This window comes from Syzygium oleosum, unplaced genomic scaffold (assembly GCF_021117445.2).
Source record: "Syzygium oleosum isolate NSW1041296 unplaced genomic scaffold, Sole_v2.1 Sole_v2.28, whole genome shotgun sequence".
Taxonomy (NCBI): domain Eukaryota; kingdom Viridiplantae; phylum Streptophyta; class Magnoliopsida; order Myrtales; family Myrtaceae; genus Syzygium; species Syzygium oleosum.
Genome location: NW_026607512.1, coordinates 748,313 through 763,551, shown reverse-complemented (window position 1 = coordinate 763,551; position 15,239 = coordinate 748,313). Strand labels below are relative to the sequence as shown.

Genomic DNA, 15,239 nt, shown 5'->3' with positions numbered 1-15,239 from the left:
TTCTTGATACACACGGAATATTAGTAGCTATAGAGAGGTGCACATTTACTTGCTCAAAATGAAAAATCGCTTGTTGCGGTGAATGACCATCGTGGCTAGCAAGTAAATGCGGCATTCGAGAATTGCTCTTGTAGATCATAAACAGTCGAAGGTCATTTTTCCGCTGTGGCAAATGGGGTACATTGCTATCATTTGTGTCACAAGTACAATTCTCTCCACAGTCGCATACCTTCAATGCGACATATAACTACTTCAGAGAAACGTTCTATGTAACACATGACAGATTGAACATAGATTTGTCTAGGCCCTTCCATTCTCATTGCCCTCTGAACATAGCTAATTTCGACATTCGATAGGGCAACATCCATCACCTTCTTTGAGTGCTGGTCGGCAACAGCAAGCTTGACATTGTGACGTTATGCAGTAACAGTCAATGATAAGCTTTTATATTTGCACCAAAAGAATAAGGGACAAAAGAGGGCTTTTATGTAAGATCGCCATTAGGGTTTTTTTTTTTCTTTTTGATGAGGGAAACTGTTTTGTTTCTTGTAGTCAGCCGTTAGGGTAGTTGGTTAGTTCATTGGAACATACTGAATAGCAGGTATTGGAAGCTGACCAAGCTTAAGGAGTGGCCACATTCTCTTTCGCCAGAGGAGCAATCTCCTCCCCGTCGACTCCAGGTTCGCTGCTCGCGACCTCGAGACTCAACAGCAGTTTCTCCCAGTTCTTTGCCGGTCCCTGTCACAGCAAAGAGGCAGCTCTCAGAGAAGAAGCTTGAGAAAATGATAGCATATGCATTGATTCTAGACGAAGACAGCTTAATAGATGGGAACGGTAGTTCTTGAATGTGCTGATTTCCCTATGCAGTTCTTTCTGTTTTTGCTTAATAGTCAAACGTGATTCTATAACAATGATCAACGTCACACGATGCCGGCCGCGAAGTAAATATGACAGCGTAACAATCTTTCTGACCTTCCAGGAGAGATCTTGAGCCATGCAGTTTCCAATCATCTCCTTCAAAGCAGGGGTGCCGTAAGTTGCTAGTGCCCTTTTGACGGTCTTTGCTATCGCTGCTACATCAGCAGGATCAACAGTTTCGCACTGAAAGGTAGAAAACATGCAGCTTGTTACGCGGCACGATCAACAGTTTCGCACTGAAAGGTAGAAAACATGCAGCTTGTTACGCGGCACGAGTTCATCAACTCTCTCTTGTGGGATGATAAATTGAAAGGGACGTAAAATCACCTCAACATTGAAGGCGCCCATTTGGAATCCGGTATAACCTTCTACTACCGTGTTGACAAGGCCACCGGTGGATGCCACGATTGGTACCTACATCCATGGTTGAGTCTCAGACTCGTGTCTAATGAGAGGGATATGCTTAGTGACAACCGCGAGAAATTCTCAGGTTCTGAAAAGATGGAGGGAATCGCATGTTCGTGGGTGACATAAGCTTCATGGCCAAATGCAGATTGAGCTATCGTCTAGAAGTTCAGAAAAAGTGAGCGTGCATACCGTTCCATATCTCATGGCGTGCAGCTGAATGAGACCGCATGGCTCAAATCTACTTGGTACCAACATAAAGTCGGCACCAGCTGTGATCATATGAGCAAGGGGAACACTGAATTTCGCGACTCCCCTGGCGTTGTTAGGGTACTTGATCTCGAGCTCTGCAAGTTGTTTCTCCATGTGTTTCTTCCCAGTGCCCTGAACATCAGTAATTTAAATTGTTAATAAGTAGGCAAGCAGTGCGCAGAGCGACCTAGTTCTGAAATTGCAGTAGCGGAAGCAACACTTGAAAACCATTCATCTCTATCTTTTTCCATCCTTACTAGGACAATTATCTGGACATCTTCGCCGATGAACTGAGGAATTGCTTGCGCGAGAATATCGGAACCTTTCTGCTCTTCAAGCCGGCCAATGAAGCCTATTACAGGGATATTTCTATCAATTGGCAATCCAACATGAGCTTGCAGTGCTTCCTTCAGTAGGGGCTTCGCTTGCATCACCTGAGAATTATTGAAGATGTTGAGTAATGCGGATTCGTATTCACCGGCATGCCAATTCAAGTATTTCGGACATGGAGTGGAGAAAGTACTGGCGCTGAGGATCTTACATTTGTAGCGTCGTATTTGACGTCAATGTACTTGTCCGACAATGGATTCCACTCTTGGACATCCATGCCATTGACAATACCAGTGACGCCGGTCATTCTGCAGATATTATCCAATTCTACACCTTTTTCTATGCCAGAGACGAGTTCCTCTGCATAGTATGGACTCACTGTTACAACCCTGTCCGATTCTAGTATTCCAGCCTTCATCCAATTAATCTTCCTGCCCTTCACGGGCTTGTCGTAGCTTCGGAAACCAAAAGGCTATCAGATCAGACGCAGGTTCGATATATACTTGATGGAAGGTTGAAGAAAAAGCGAAAGTAGTCATACCCGTCAATGAAATCGAAGGATGCCCTGAACCGGTCCGGAAGGTTCAACAATGAGAAGTCTGCATATGCGAATCTGCCCTGGTATGCGATGTTGTGGATACAGAAAGCAACCTAAAACCATTGTCACGAAGAGACTTAGCTCGCCAAGCTCTCGAGACTAGAATGAGAACTGGCAACTACACTAAACAGCAAATATATACCTTTGCATTTTTGTAGATTCCTCTAGGCTTGTACATTGATTTTAAGTAGCAGGGGACAAGAGCAGTGTGCCAATCATTAGCGATAAAAACAACATCCTCCCCTGCACAGTTTTGTGAATTTGTCATGCATTTAATCATGAAGAATCAAATGAAATAATTTAAAGTTTTCACTCATCCTTTTCTTTTTACTTAGCAAAAAAGAAAAATAAAGAAAAGAAAAGGAATGGTGCCGCACCATATGGTCCTGAGAAGTACTTGCTGAGGTTCAAGTTTAAAACTCGAGGTGCTTCCAGAGCTGCCTGATGATCATGGGCAGTCCATGTTAGTGTCAAAGCATTATAATGGTAACTATGACAGTGGTAGTGGTCTTAGCACAGGTAAAGTGCACGATTGACTCTCCTTCTGTTTGATTGAATATGAATGTTTTTCCAAATGAAATGGTAAAGATGACAAACATCCATGAACAGCTAAAAGAACTGACCTGGCATAGCAAGCTGAATCTAAGTTGGTTATCGACATAGTCCTTTCCAGCCTGGGGACCATAAATCTTGGATCCAGTTTTCCCCCATACCTTATGAGTCAAACCATGAAGATGGGTTCAGCTAAAGAGATTATTACCGATTCAATTTCAATAGTCAATACCACAATAGACAGTCTATGAAACTTACTTTTTCGAGGAACATGGGGTGATCTACAAAGACACGATCAACTCCTCTTTTATAGCAGTGGTAGAAGCGAACGGTTTCCATTCTATCACCGACTTTAATCTGCAGAATGAAAAGCAACCTCCGAAACATATTCCATGGAATGTGAGCACAATACAAGTATGAGCCATCCGAAAACTTTACCTTGGCCGGCACCTCTGTATCCCAAGCATCTTTATACTGATCGTAGCGAGGGCATACAGTCATGACTCGATGACCAATTGCCTGGAGAAGAAGCATAGAACATCGGCTTATAACCGTAATCATTTGAACTTCTGAACAGGAGCCAAAAGAGAGAGAGTTTGTCAATAGACAGAAACAGAATTATGCTGTAAGACATGCTCACGGCCATAGCTGGCGGAAGTCCTCCAAGAACATCACCAAGTCCACCAGTTTTGCTCCACGGACCAACTTCTGCACCTACAAAAATTAAATTCATCCCAGTTCCACATTTAATAACTCCTGAGGGGCTCGCAACCTCAGTCTTTAATGCCTTTCTTCTTGATTGTCTGCTAGCTGCCCTTACGTTAGTCCTAATCTGCAGCTTATCCAATTTGTTCAAGGACCTCAAGCCACAGTGTGTCATTGGTTGGTTTTTCAGGTCATTGTGGGTCAATACTGTTTTGGAATCTGACCCAGTTGCTCCCGCAGAGCCAAGGTAAGAACTCCCAGAGACGAATCGAGCAGCACTCACAGACGCCATTAGGGGAGAGATGCTGCACACGATCGCCTGGAAGGGTACACATAATTTGATGATGTGAACGATTAATGCAAAACAGCCATAATCAAAACCATACACATATTTCATAGCCAAGCCAGTTGCCGAAATACTGATTCCCGGAGTACATTTTTACAGCTCTATCACGGCTATTTGACTTATTTCTGATCAAAGAAAGCGCCAGCATGTTTATCAATTCTCAGAATCAACAGCATTGCATTTGAAATGGTTTAAACGCCACAGTGGAGCCAAAGTCGCACCAATTGAGCACACTCGGTCCTACATAACGTGAAATCTGCTCATATTCTTACTAACCAGCTGCAACTTACTATCTACATGTACAATATATTGAAATCAACCATGAACTTGCACCATCACTCATGAACAAATATAATAATTTTAACACAGAACCATCATGCAAATGAATAATAGATGGACTGGGGCATCTCCGACACTGGTTTCTCCATCGAATCACGGGATACTATGCAGGTCAATAAATAGAAGCAGGGTGCGCTTGGTAGTTATTTCTGTTATGACCCGACTTATAAATCTTGTCAAAATAGACGCATCTACTGAATTTAAATACTTCTGTATAGCCTTCATCAGCTTGCCCCTACCAACCTCTTCTTAAATAGACGTTCTTTGTCGATTGTTTATGCTAACCGGGCGTCCACATGAACATGTCTATAAAATGTGAACCACAATCCTAAATGGCGAAACTCAGGCGGCATAGTTCGACCCATCTTCTTAACTTGGTTGACTAATCTGAATTGCAAAACAAACTCAACCGACTCCTACTTAAGGTAAAGGAAATCGAGTCTGGAGACGCCCTCGCGACAGGCGTCCATTGGTTATTCAGTCAACCGAAAGCGTATGCTTAGACATGGTCGAGTCGGCAAACTTTTCTACGGAAATTGCAACAAACAAGCAGAAAGAGGAGAAAATCGAAGACGCTTTTTTAAATTTGATCAAACTTAACATCATTTATGTATTTAGACAGCGACGTAACCAACCTAAAAGCCACCGAGCGCTGCATAAGTATTCGGTAATCATACATAATCACGGCGCACATGAATAGAAAACATCGCACATCGGTCAAGCATCCCCTCTCGGAATCTGTAACGACCCGGTCCGACAAGGGCGGGAAGTGATCGCCGGGGCCAAAAGGCCTGGACAAGGAGTGGCTTCCGGTAGGCTTTTAGGATGGCAAGGGGGCATGTTTCCTGTCCCACATCACCTAGGAAGGTGTCCAAAGTAGATAATAGCTTGCGAGTGGGACCCAGATCGTTACAGAATAAACAGATAAGAAGCTGAGTTCTACCTCACAAATTTTAGACAAAAAGAAGAAGAAGATAGATACCATAATCTACGCAAAACATTGCAGAGAATCGGAAGAAAGATATGCTCTGATGCACTACATGAAAAATGATAGTAAGCTGAATCCTCCATGACAGCAACGGTGAGAGAAACACGAATCAAACCGCACAGAGTAGCAACACAAGCCAGGAAACACTACACGAGAAAAGGTCCAAACCATATCACAAGGCTTCTTCTTCTTCACTCACCTGGAGAGCAGTGTGCTGTGGGTTCACTGCAGCACAACACCTCGCTCGCTTCAGACTTCAGAGAGCCGAAAGCTTCCACTTGCGAGCGAACTGAGAGTGCGTGTGAGCTCCAAGCATGGAAGAACGGCCGCTCATTTGTAGCGGAACCGGTCCCCGGGGCCCGCGAGTCCCACGTGGCGGAAGAATAGTGGCCGGGACGTCCCTCCCAAGTCCTTGACGATCTCTAGCTCCGATTTGAGGCCGTGAGGAGGCGCCATTGGAAGCGGGGCCCACGTTAGCCCAAGCGAATATGCGGCAATTCCTTATTATTATTATTATTATTATTATTATTATTATTTTCTTGTTGACCGAAAAAGGAAAAAATCCAGATATTTAATTTATTTTTCTTGTTCGATGTTGGACACACCAATGACTGTGGCCCAATCCGAGCCGTGCAACTGCAGCCAGTTTCAACATGCTTTCCATTGTTAACCGTCGACATTTGTTCCCCCTCGTGGGGTATGCTAAAATATCTCAATTCCAGTCAAATATTTTAGAAAAACCACAAGGCCGTTTTACATTTTTTGCGTTTCCCCGAGCAACTTCGATTGAAAAGACAACATAAACTTACCGGACAATGACACAAACAGTCCCTGAATCTTGGCTCAATATGCAATTTGATAATTGAACTTTTAATTTGTTCAATATAGTCCGTAAACTTTAGCGTAATATTCAATGTGGTCCCTGAATTTTAACCCAATGTTTAATGTGGTCTATGAACTTTTAGTATATGTTCAATTTAGTCCCTAAACTATATGAAAATGTACAATATAGTCCCTGAACTTGAATTAATGGAAGGACTACATTGAACATTTTTATAAAGCTCGGGGACTATATTGAACATGTACCAAAAGTTCAGGGATCACATTGAACAAATTGAAAGTTCATGGACCATATTGAAATTGGATTAAAGTTCAGGGACTATATTAAACAAATTAAAAGTTCAGGGATCAAATTGCACATTGAGTCAAAGTTCAGGGATTGTTTGTGTCATTTTCCCTAAAATTATTTATGTGGTTGCATTGTCTTTTGCTTGTGTAAAGCATCATATTTGTTGGTACCATTTATTTTCTTTCGAACAATTGTCCAAAAGGTCCAAAATCTGTTGTACGGAGACCAATTTAATTTTAAACTTTTCGATTTTGTCAATATAATGCAAATCTTTTGACGATTTGTCAATTTAGTTCTAAATCTCTTGACAACTTGCCAATATAGTAATTACAGCCAATTTTGATTAGAACTCTTTGACTTAGACAATTTTTGTAATTATTTAAAAAAATTATGAATTTCTTTTAATTGCAAATATCTTCCACGCCAATGTCAGTCATGTTGGCAGTTTAAGGACTATATTGGCAAATCGTCAAAAGATTTAAGACTAGATTGACGAAATTGAAAATTTTACAACTGAATTAACCAATGTGTAATAGGTTTAAGACCTTTTTTCTAATGATTTTCACCATTTTTCTTTTGTGTATAAGACACGCCAAGCTAGGGTAGGGCATCTTTTTGTTCTCATTCTTTTCAACTCTTCTTTATTCGAGCATGATGATATGATGACGAATGATAGGGAAAATTACCAAAAAAGTCCTAAATCTATTGTAATTATGTTAATTCAATCTTAAACCTTTTTTTTTGTCAATTCAGTCCTAAACCTTTTGCAATTGTTTCAATTCAGTCCATCTGGCCACTTTTGGTTGGCCGGTGCTGACGCGAACGTTGGCTGACGCTGGTGTGGCCATTTTTTATTATTTTTTTTGAATTATTTATTTATTTTTTGACTTTTTTTTTTTTGCCTATCTTCATCGGCGACCGGCCAGAGGCTGAGACCGGTGAGGTCGAGCCTCGCCATGGCCAAGCGAGCTCACCCGGTGACGGTGAAGCTGCCTAGATCTGGCGAGACCTTGCTGTTGCTAGGCGAGGTTGCCTAGATCTGGCGATACCTCGCCATCGCTGGGTGAGGTCTCGCCAAATCCACCCTTGCCGTCGCTGGGTGAGGTCGAGCCTCGCCATGGCCGGGCGAGCTCGACCTTGCCACTGACAGTGAGACCGCCCAAATCTGGCAAGACCTCGTCGTCGCTGGGCGAGGTCGAGCTCGCCCGGCCATGGCGAGGCTCAACCTCGCTCGGCGACGGTGAGGGCCAGCCTCCGGCGAGTTCCACCTCACCAGCCTCAACCTCTGGCCGATCGCCGGACCGGCGATCAGGGAAAAATATATGAAAAAAAAAAAAGAAAGAGAGAAAAAAAGTGAAAAAAATTCGGAAAAAATAAAAATATATTAAAAAATTACCACGTCAGCGTCGGCCGGACGTCCAACATCGGCCGGCGTCCACGTCAGTACTGATCGGCCAAAAGTGGCCGGATGGACTGAATTGGCACAATTGCAAAATGTTTAGGATTGAAATTGCAAAAAAAAAAAGATTTAGGACTGAATTGAGACAGTTACAAAAAGTTTAGGGCTTTTTTGGTAATTTTCCCCTTTGAAATGCTGCGCCGAATGCGGCCCAAATCATGTCCTGTTCTCGGCCTTTTCGCCAAAGATGAGAAACCGAGTGGAGCTGGTCAAAGGCGACGGACCGTTTGACTGCAGACTCTTGCTCGTCCTCCTCGCGTGCTTGCCTTGGGGAAGACGGAAGTTGACCCGTTGACCTGGCGGGTTTCGGAAGCCCCCCGGTCTGGATAAGCTCCAAACACCGCAGCATCGTGTCATCAAAACGCACATCACCGCTCGTAAAAATCAACGTGTCCATCCATGGAAGCTTCGACCGCTCTCCGGTCGGTCGACCCGGCACGCGCCCCACACGCCTCTTTCTCGTCCACGTCAAACCGAACGGGGGAGTCCCCCTCCTCGTCGCCGTCGACCACGACCCGTTCAACGCCCGACCGAACCTCGCTTCGACGCGTCCCACGTCGTCGCCGTCCCCAGGCCCGACCGCCAGTGAATGGTCAAAGATCGGCCCACGTGTCGAGCCGAGGCGTTGAACAGATCGTCGTCCCACGACTCCCACCGCCACCGCCACCCCCACCTACCTTCCTCGAGCTTTCCCATGGACAAGATTCAGCTCCCCGTCCACGCTCGTTCCAGGTCCTTCTTCTTCCACTTTTCCGTCTCGCCATCCTTAAATACCCCCCTCTCTCGAATTCTCCCTCAGCTCGAACCCCAAGAAAAGCTCCACCAAAACTACCCTCGAAAGTCCGTCCGTCCCTCCAAGCAAATCTCTCGCATCGAGTTTCTCCGACTTCTTCGTGATCCAGACAAAGATGATGTCCATCTTCAGCTCCTTCGACGCTCTCTGCGCCGAGTCGCGCGGCCAGAAGGTCGCCTTCTCTTTCTCTCCCGCCAAGGCTCAGCCGCCGCCCGCGGATTCGCCGGCACCCGCCGCGGCCGAGAAGGCGAAGAGCGTCGCGGGCGGCAAACCGCTGCCACCGGCGACGAAGCAGCCGCAGCCGCAGCCGCAGCAGAAGAAGCGGGCGCCGAGGTTCGCGCCGGAGCTGGACGGAGTCCACTGCTTCGAGACGATCCTTCCTTATTGATCGAACCCCCCCACGACATGGGTGGTAGCCTGAAATTCGTATTCTTTTTCCCGCCACGATTCTTTTTGTATATGAATGAATACACTTCTGGGTAAATCACGAAATATGAAGCTCGATCAAAGTTTTGACTCCCATCGCGTGTTCCATAGCGTGTACTACGTTTTTTTTTCTCTCTGGACTTACGACCGAGTTCCTGCTGAACTGCGATCTCATTAGCCACACGATTAGAAACAACACGGACGCGTTAATGAAGATTCATGAATCACGATATCGAATGATGATGACGATCCACTGCCTACGCTAGTTATCAAATTACAAGACTTTGAGCTTTCCGATAAGGGCTTGTCTCGCCAGAATTGGTCTCGGTTTTCGTTAACAGAAGTTTAGGTTTAGTGGCGATCTTGTGCGAGAGATCTCACTAGAAAATATAGTAACGATACAGGAATTAAAAGATAACAGATTTTGCTTCAAAGATGACAACTTTGTTTTTGTTTGCGGGATGTTACGATGCACCGATACTAGTTTTTAGCGTAACTGCTCGTAAGCAGTTCTTCAACTGTTTCAATCGTGCCTTCACCATCTCTAAAACTTTCGGCTCCATATATATATTCACGTTGTCACGACATCTTACTGTTACTGCTTCAAAGTCGCGTCTTGACAGGTTGTTATTACTTCAAATTCGCCTCCTGATCACGATCTATCGTGCTTCATCGCCTTATCTACAAGCAGTTTCTAATTCGAATACCATTATGCTTGAATCTCGCACCCACTTTGCTCACAAAACGGTTAATTCTCGGATGATTTCTCACCTAATTTTGGTCAGCTATATTATGACAATCATCAACCGGTCGCTATCGTATATCGTTAACTGATCATGGCCATTCATAAGTATGACCATTGACAAAAACTCTAGTGATCAGAATGGCCATCGAGCAGGACTCCTGTAGTCAGTATCCCGCCAATAGCCACCTTACCTAATCTCAAGTCATATACATTAATCCATGTCATGCCAACTATAATGACTCGATTAATTTTTTATGTAAACAGGGTGGGAGAACTTAATGAAATGAAAATCCTTTCTCTAATAATTCAATGTGAATGGCCTAACAGATGGTGACATTGACTTGCTGTGAATGGCCTAACAGATGGTTTTGCTGCAAGATGTTTCAAATTGATCCACGAAGCACCCCTCTCGTACTCAACTACTATACTCACTGAAGGCTAAGCCTTATATCGTGAGTTCCATCAGGGATGGATACTGATAATCTTCCACTTATCAGACAGTTACATGACAATCACTGTCATTACAAAAACTTAAAAGTCTAAATAACAATTGCATAGATCTTGGTAAGCTATCGTAGTTTTCATTTTCACCTAGTTAGAATGCCCGTCAATCATGCAAGTCGTCGATCGGACAAATTAACATCATATAATTCATAACAAAAAGAGAAACACAAGATGAGAAATGTTCTGTAATAGCAGAAACTCGCTGAAGACCCCAGGAAATGAAAGCAAATGGGCATATATACCTTGCATACAGGTCAGATGATGATTACAACACCGCAAAGTGGGCTCTGCTTCAAAAGGTTGGTTTTCCATAAGTAGCTCTATGACGCTTTTTTTGTTTTTTGTTTTTTGTTTTTTGGTCGACTATGATGCTTAATCAGTTGTAATTTAGTCTTTTCAGTATGAGGTCATTCTGGCAATGCTTGGCCTTTCAATGATCTCCTGCCAGGATGATTATGCCAATGATGCAAAAGGCCTTGAAAATCTTATGTTATCACATGGAAAGGATCATCCCCTTGCTTCACCTCGCCTCTCTCACTCAGCAAAGGACGGCTCTTTGGCTGGTTCCATGACCACAGGCTCCAATTTCTGTGCTTTACCATTTCCTTGCGGTACTATCAGACCATATCCCCCAGCTTTTCTCTTGTACAAAATGTTGATCTCACCTGCAGTGAAGGCATAGAATTAGTTGAGATCTGAGGAAAGATAGCTATGAGAAGAAAGCAACAAAGCAAAGCGACCATCATACCGGTTTCTTCATTCCGGAACCCATAGAAGTCGTGATCAACATTTTCCAGTTGCTCAATTGCTTCAGCTACCGTTAAAGGTGGCATTTCAAAGTACTTGGTCCTGACAATCTGAGAAATAAGTTGACTGTGAGTGTGACTTGCAGAAAGAGGGCATGAGCATGTCATAAGTAAATATAAACGAAGGGTTCTTGCAATTGCAGCGATTCAGTGAGATAGTAACCAGTCAGACTAACAATGGTGGGAAATATCAAGCAGAACTACTAGTCGTAGTATCAGCCCGACTCATGAAAACTGCCGCGACATACCGGGAGGCTAAATACAAGTTGTTCTTTTACATTGCAAGAGCCAATTAATGACCACCAGGACGTGTCAAAAGAGAACGAAGCTCAGCAGTGTCACCTAGACTTAAATACAACAATCTACAGTTTATAGCTCAACCACAACTTACAAGTAGGATAATCAACTGAGAAGTATCTGAATATAATTGCTATTATGGAAAACTAGGAACAGTAGAGTCAAAATACAGGTTCCCACAGTGCTTTTTTGGTGCTTCAATAAAAAGACATATAAGCAAGCAAAGTCTGCTATGAATGTGAGCACGCAAAGAACAAAAGAGCCAATGTATTGACAAGTGGTAATCATATTTATTGCCATGACATGAACAGAAAAACTTATCTCTAGGGGTTTGACTAAACAAGTTAGTTCATTTTGTGCAGATCATGTATACAGAGATACCTTGTGGGTGGACTAGAGAAACATTGAGCAATATATTGATGAAAATTGATGTTTTTATAGAAGGAAGAGCAGCCTTGTGATACTACAGATTTCAAAGTGAATGACACTTGACAGTCTGAGCAGACAGCTTCACAATTTCACCAATCCAGGCCATGAATTGAGCCTCACATCACTGATGCAATGCACCACATTCACCTAATACCCAAAGTTGAAAGCACAAATCTAATTTGGAAAATAAGTGACTACCTATTGTTTTATCTAATAAACTGCTTGTCTCATTGATTTGACTTCCCATGATAGTTATCTAATATTTACTCACACATGCGTGGGACAAAGTGCATAGAAGAATGCCAGCAACAAGCCTCATTACATTAGTTTTAACCCAATACTAGAAATAATTACCTCACTATCAAACAGGCACTGGCATATGATTCGTGGCTACCAAGTGCAGAAACAATAGAGAAGTGAATGGAGCACAAACTGATAGAACCAGACATTCAAGAACGGATGACAAGTGTAAACAAACAGTTATAACCTCATCAAAGTCCTCATCCTCTCGTTGAGGAACATCCTCTACATCATCTTCCACAACCGGCGGCACAGCCACCGGTTCTCTTACTTTCAGTCTATCAAATCCCTTCATGTGCCTACCATGATCAGACTCCTTCTCCTTGATCTTCCTTAACTTCCTTTGTATAATCGACGACACCAAATCAATACTTCCATAAATCGACTCCGCATCTTCCTCGGCTCGAACCACGCCATGCTTCTTGGTGAACAATGTAACCTGAAAACTAGCAGAGAATCAGAAAGCCAATCAACAATTTCAAAGAACAACAATTTCAAAGAAGTCGAACCCCAGATTCAGTCGTAGCTACCTCACATCTCCGAACTTTGGGGCCTTTTCCAAACTCTCCGCCTCGAATCGATAGCCTGACATCGACCTCGCGCACGAGATGGCTATGCTTCTGTACAGCCTTTCCAACTTTCTCCTCAACATAAGACTTCACTGCACTGTTCATCTGCACCCAGCAATAGGAAAGATCCACATTATTCTATCATCCACACCATTCCATGAATAAGGGAAAGATATAGGAAGAATCATGGCCTGTGTGTCTGCAAATATAAAGAAACTCCAAACTGTAACTCATGCGATTGCTCGAGGCAGATACGTTTCACCCCCCTCGCACCATCCCTTCTCAAATTCCTCACCCACCCACACTTCGATTGGACCACTCTCGTCCATTGCCAAATGCCCAAGACTAAAAGACCCGGGACTAAATACCCACAATAGAAATTTGAAAAAAAAAGAAAGAAAGAGAAGCAAAGAGAATCAATCACCTCCAGATTTTTGCCTTGAATGATCAATTTGACGGAAGAGAGGGGTCCGTCCCAGGACATGCACACGACCAGCGGCCCGCGGCATTCGCTCCTCGCCACTCTCGCGCTGTAACTACCGACAACGCTCCCGAAGCGGCTGGTGAAGAAGGACGATCGGCTCGACGACAGGCCCGGGGCACGGGTCCCCGCCGCCGACAAGATCGGCGAGCCGAGGTGGGAGACACGAGAAGACGCTGCCGACGCCGACGACGGGGACGCCGGCGACGGTGGGTGGCCGCGCAAGGCCGTGTGCAGGGACGACGCGAAGAGGGTGGCCATGTCGGGAGCTCCCGGGAGCGGATCACAGCAGATACTTGGTCAGGTCTGGCAGCGCAGGGATGCCTAAGGAAACGCTCGGAAAGCGAGAGAAAATCTTGGGTTCGAGCAGGAAGCGGAGGAGGAGGAGGAGGGGATTCTTGAATATTCAAGTTTTGAAAAAGTTGGAATTTTTCGGTTTTGGATAATTCCTGGGTGTCGGAATTCAGACGTGGCGGGTCATCCGGACAAGAGAGAGAAAAATATCCGATGGCGCGGGGACGAGGATCGGGTCGGGTCGGGTCGGGCGGCTCTGGCGCCAGCGGTGCACGACGACCGAAATGGTCCCGCCCGCGCTCGATCCCCGGCTGGGAGAGTGACTCGTGGGCCCCACCGCCGTTTCCCCCGTGTCCGGCGTGGGCCCAAGGCGACGGCCCCCGCCCACACCTGATCCGGATCGTGTCCCCCGTGTTCCAATCATCCTTTTCTTCCTCCCGATTTATTTATTTTCACCCAAAAAAGAGAGAGAGAGAGGAGAAAATGACATAAGTGATCCTTTATTCAACGTGATACTTGAACTTTAACCCGCTTTGTTATGTCATTCTCGAACTTTTAATTTGTTCGATATAGTCTAAAGTTGAATTAATAAAATGATAACATTTGATATTTTTATATAGTCTAAGGACTAATTGAAAATTTATCAAAAGTTCAAGGATCACATTGAATAAATTAAGAGTTCATGAACGATATTTCACATTAGGCTAAAGTTCAGGAATCACATTGAACAAGTTAAAGTTCAGAGAATATATTGCATATTGGTCAAAATTTAAGGATCATATGTGTAACTATCATAGAGAAAAAAATAGAGCTCGTCAGGTGGTGCTTTTGTATCAATAGTTCTATTATTAGTATTATTATATACACACACAATTTTGCAGATAATTCTCGCTCTATCTTACCTCATCTAAATGAGTCGATCCACAATTTTTTTTTTATCTCCCTCCCTCCCTCCTCATCTTTCCTCAATTTTTTCCTAGTTCTTCTTTTCGCGTGGCCATCCATGGCCGTGACCGCAATGGCTGCCTTGGCCTCGGAAGATGAGTTTTGCGACTTTTTGCTAATTACCCTCGAGGTTTGTTTTGGGTTGTCCTTTTTAAATTTGTGAAAGACGAGTTTGAGCTAATATCGTCTCCACTGTGAGAAGACGCCGTGTCTTCCAATACATCAGTTTTTTGATAAGTTAGCGTGGGCATATTTGGAAGTAACTCGTTTTGGCAAATCTTTGCTTGGAGTTCTCATAGGCCCGGATGAATGTGCAGTGAAGCCCACTTCTTGCTTCTCTGCGAGTGAATATTCTTCTGATATTGTCATTCTCAGAAGGGGTTTTAATCATATATGTGTGGACATTTATACTTTTTCACAATTTTTTGTATTGTTGTATGGCTTAGTTGTGTGCTTGGAGAATTGAATTCCATCAAACTTGCTTAATAGAGGCGTTCTTGCATGTGCAGTCTGCTTTTGCACGTAATTCCGTCACTTTCATAATTCATCCTGTTCGTTTGGTATTTCTCTTTTCTCATCATGACTTTATCCTTGTGTTTGTTGTTTCTGTTGAACTTGCTTTGCTTTCA

The 15,239-nt window shown here is 43.9% G+C and overlaps 3 protein-coding genes across 3 annotated transcripts; 1 reads left to right on the top strand and 2 right to left on the bottom strand.

The window, feature by feature from the left end:
- Positions 1-128: 128 nt before the first annotated feature.
- Positions 129-5,447, bottom strand: LOC115680763 (granule-bound starch synthase 1, chloroplastic/amyloplastic-like). The gene is made up of 14 exons (XM_030604596.2): positions 5,428-5,447; positions 3,696-4,079; positions 3,494-3,574; positions 3,314-3,412; positions 3,127-3,216; positions 2,881-2,944; positions 2,646-2,746; positions 2,447-2,556; positions 2,117-2,360; positions 1,833-2,009; positions 1,516-1,707; positions 1,246-1,332; positions 973-1,101; positions 129-738 (listed from the first exon to the last, which is right to left on the bottom strand). Exons 1-14 carry the CDS (start codon positions 5,428-5,430, stop codon positions 622-624), a joined length of 1,878 nt encoding a protein of 625 aa, XP_030460456.2. The 5' UTR covers positions 5,431-5,447; the 3' UTR covers positions 129-621.
- Positions 5,448-8,823: 3,376 nt separating this feature from the next.
- LOC115680771 (uncharacterized) lies at positions 8,824-9,334 on the top strand. The gene has a single exon (XM_030604607.2). It carries the CDS (start codon positions 8,930-8,932, stop codon positions 9,200-9,202), a length of 273 nt encoding a protein of 90 aa, XP_030460467.1. The 5' UTR covers positions 8,824-8,929; the 3' UTR covers positions 9,203-9,334.
- A 1,280-nt stretch (positions 9,335-10,614) lies between these two features.
- Positions 10,615-13,835, bottom strand: LOC115680765 (ribosome-binding factor PSRP1, chloroplastic). Its single transcript, XM_030604602.2, has 5 exons — positions 13,315-13,835; positions 12,852-12,995; positions 12,509-12,760; positions 11,238-11,346; positions 10,615-11,154 (listed from the first exon to the last, which is right to left on the bottom strand). The coding sequence occupies exons 1-5, from the start codon at positions 13,630-13,632 to the stop codon at positions 11,024-11,026; spliced, it is 954 nt and encodes a 317-aa protein (XP_030460462.1). The 5' UTR covers positions 13,633-13,835; the 3' UTR covers positions 10,615-11,023.
- Between the last annotated feature and the right edge of the window lie 1,404 nt (positions 13,836-15,239).

What these genes read in the sequence shown, in the direction of transcription:
- LOC115680765 (XM_030604602.2), bottom strand. Translation starts at nt 13,632, where the DNA reads ATGGCCACCCTCTTCGCGTCGTCCCTGCACACGGCCTTGCGCGGCCAC. An exon ending in TTCAAGGCAAAAATCTGGAG is followed by an intron (nt 12,996 to 13,314) that starts GTGATTGATTCT and finishes TGCTGGGTGCAG; the next exon opens with ATGAACAGTGCAGTGAAGTC. An exon ending in AGGATGAGGACTTTGATGAG is followed by an intron (nt 11,347 to 12,508) that starts GTTATAACTGTT and finishes CTTATTTCTCAG; the next exon opens with ATTGTCAGGACCAAGTACTT.
- LOC115680763 (XM_030604596.2), bottom strand. An exon ending in GATTCAGCTTGCTATGCCAG is followed by an intron (nt 2,945 to 3,126) that starts GTCAGTTCTTTT and finishes CATGATCATCAG; the next exon opens with GCAGCTCTGGAAGCACCTCG. An exon ending in TCAAATACGACGCTACAAAT is followed by an intron (nt 2,010 to 2,116) that starts GTAAGATCCTCA and finishes AATAATTCTCAG; the next exon opens with GTGATGCAAGCGAAGCCCCT.
- LOC115680771 (XM_030604607.2), top strand. Translation starts at nt 8,930, where the DNA reads ATGATGTCCATCTTCAGCTCCTTCGACGCTCTCTGCGCCGAGTCGCGC.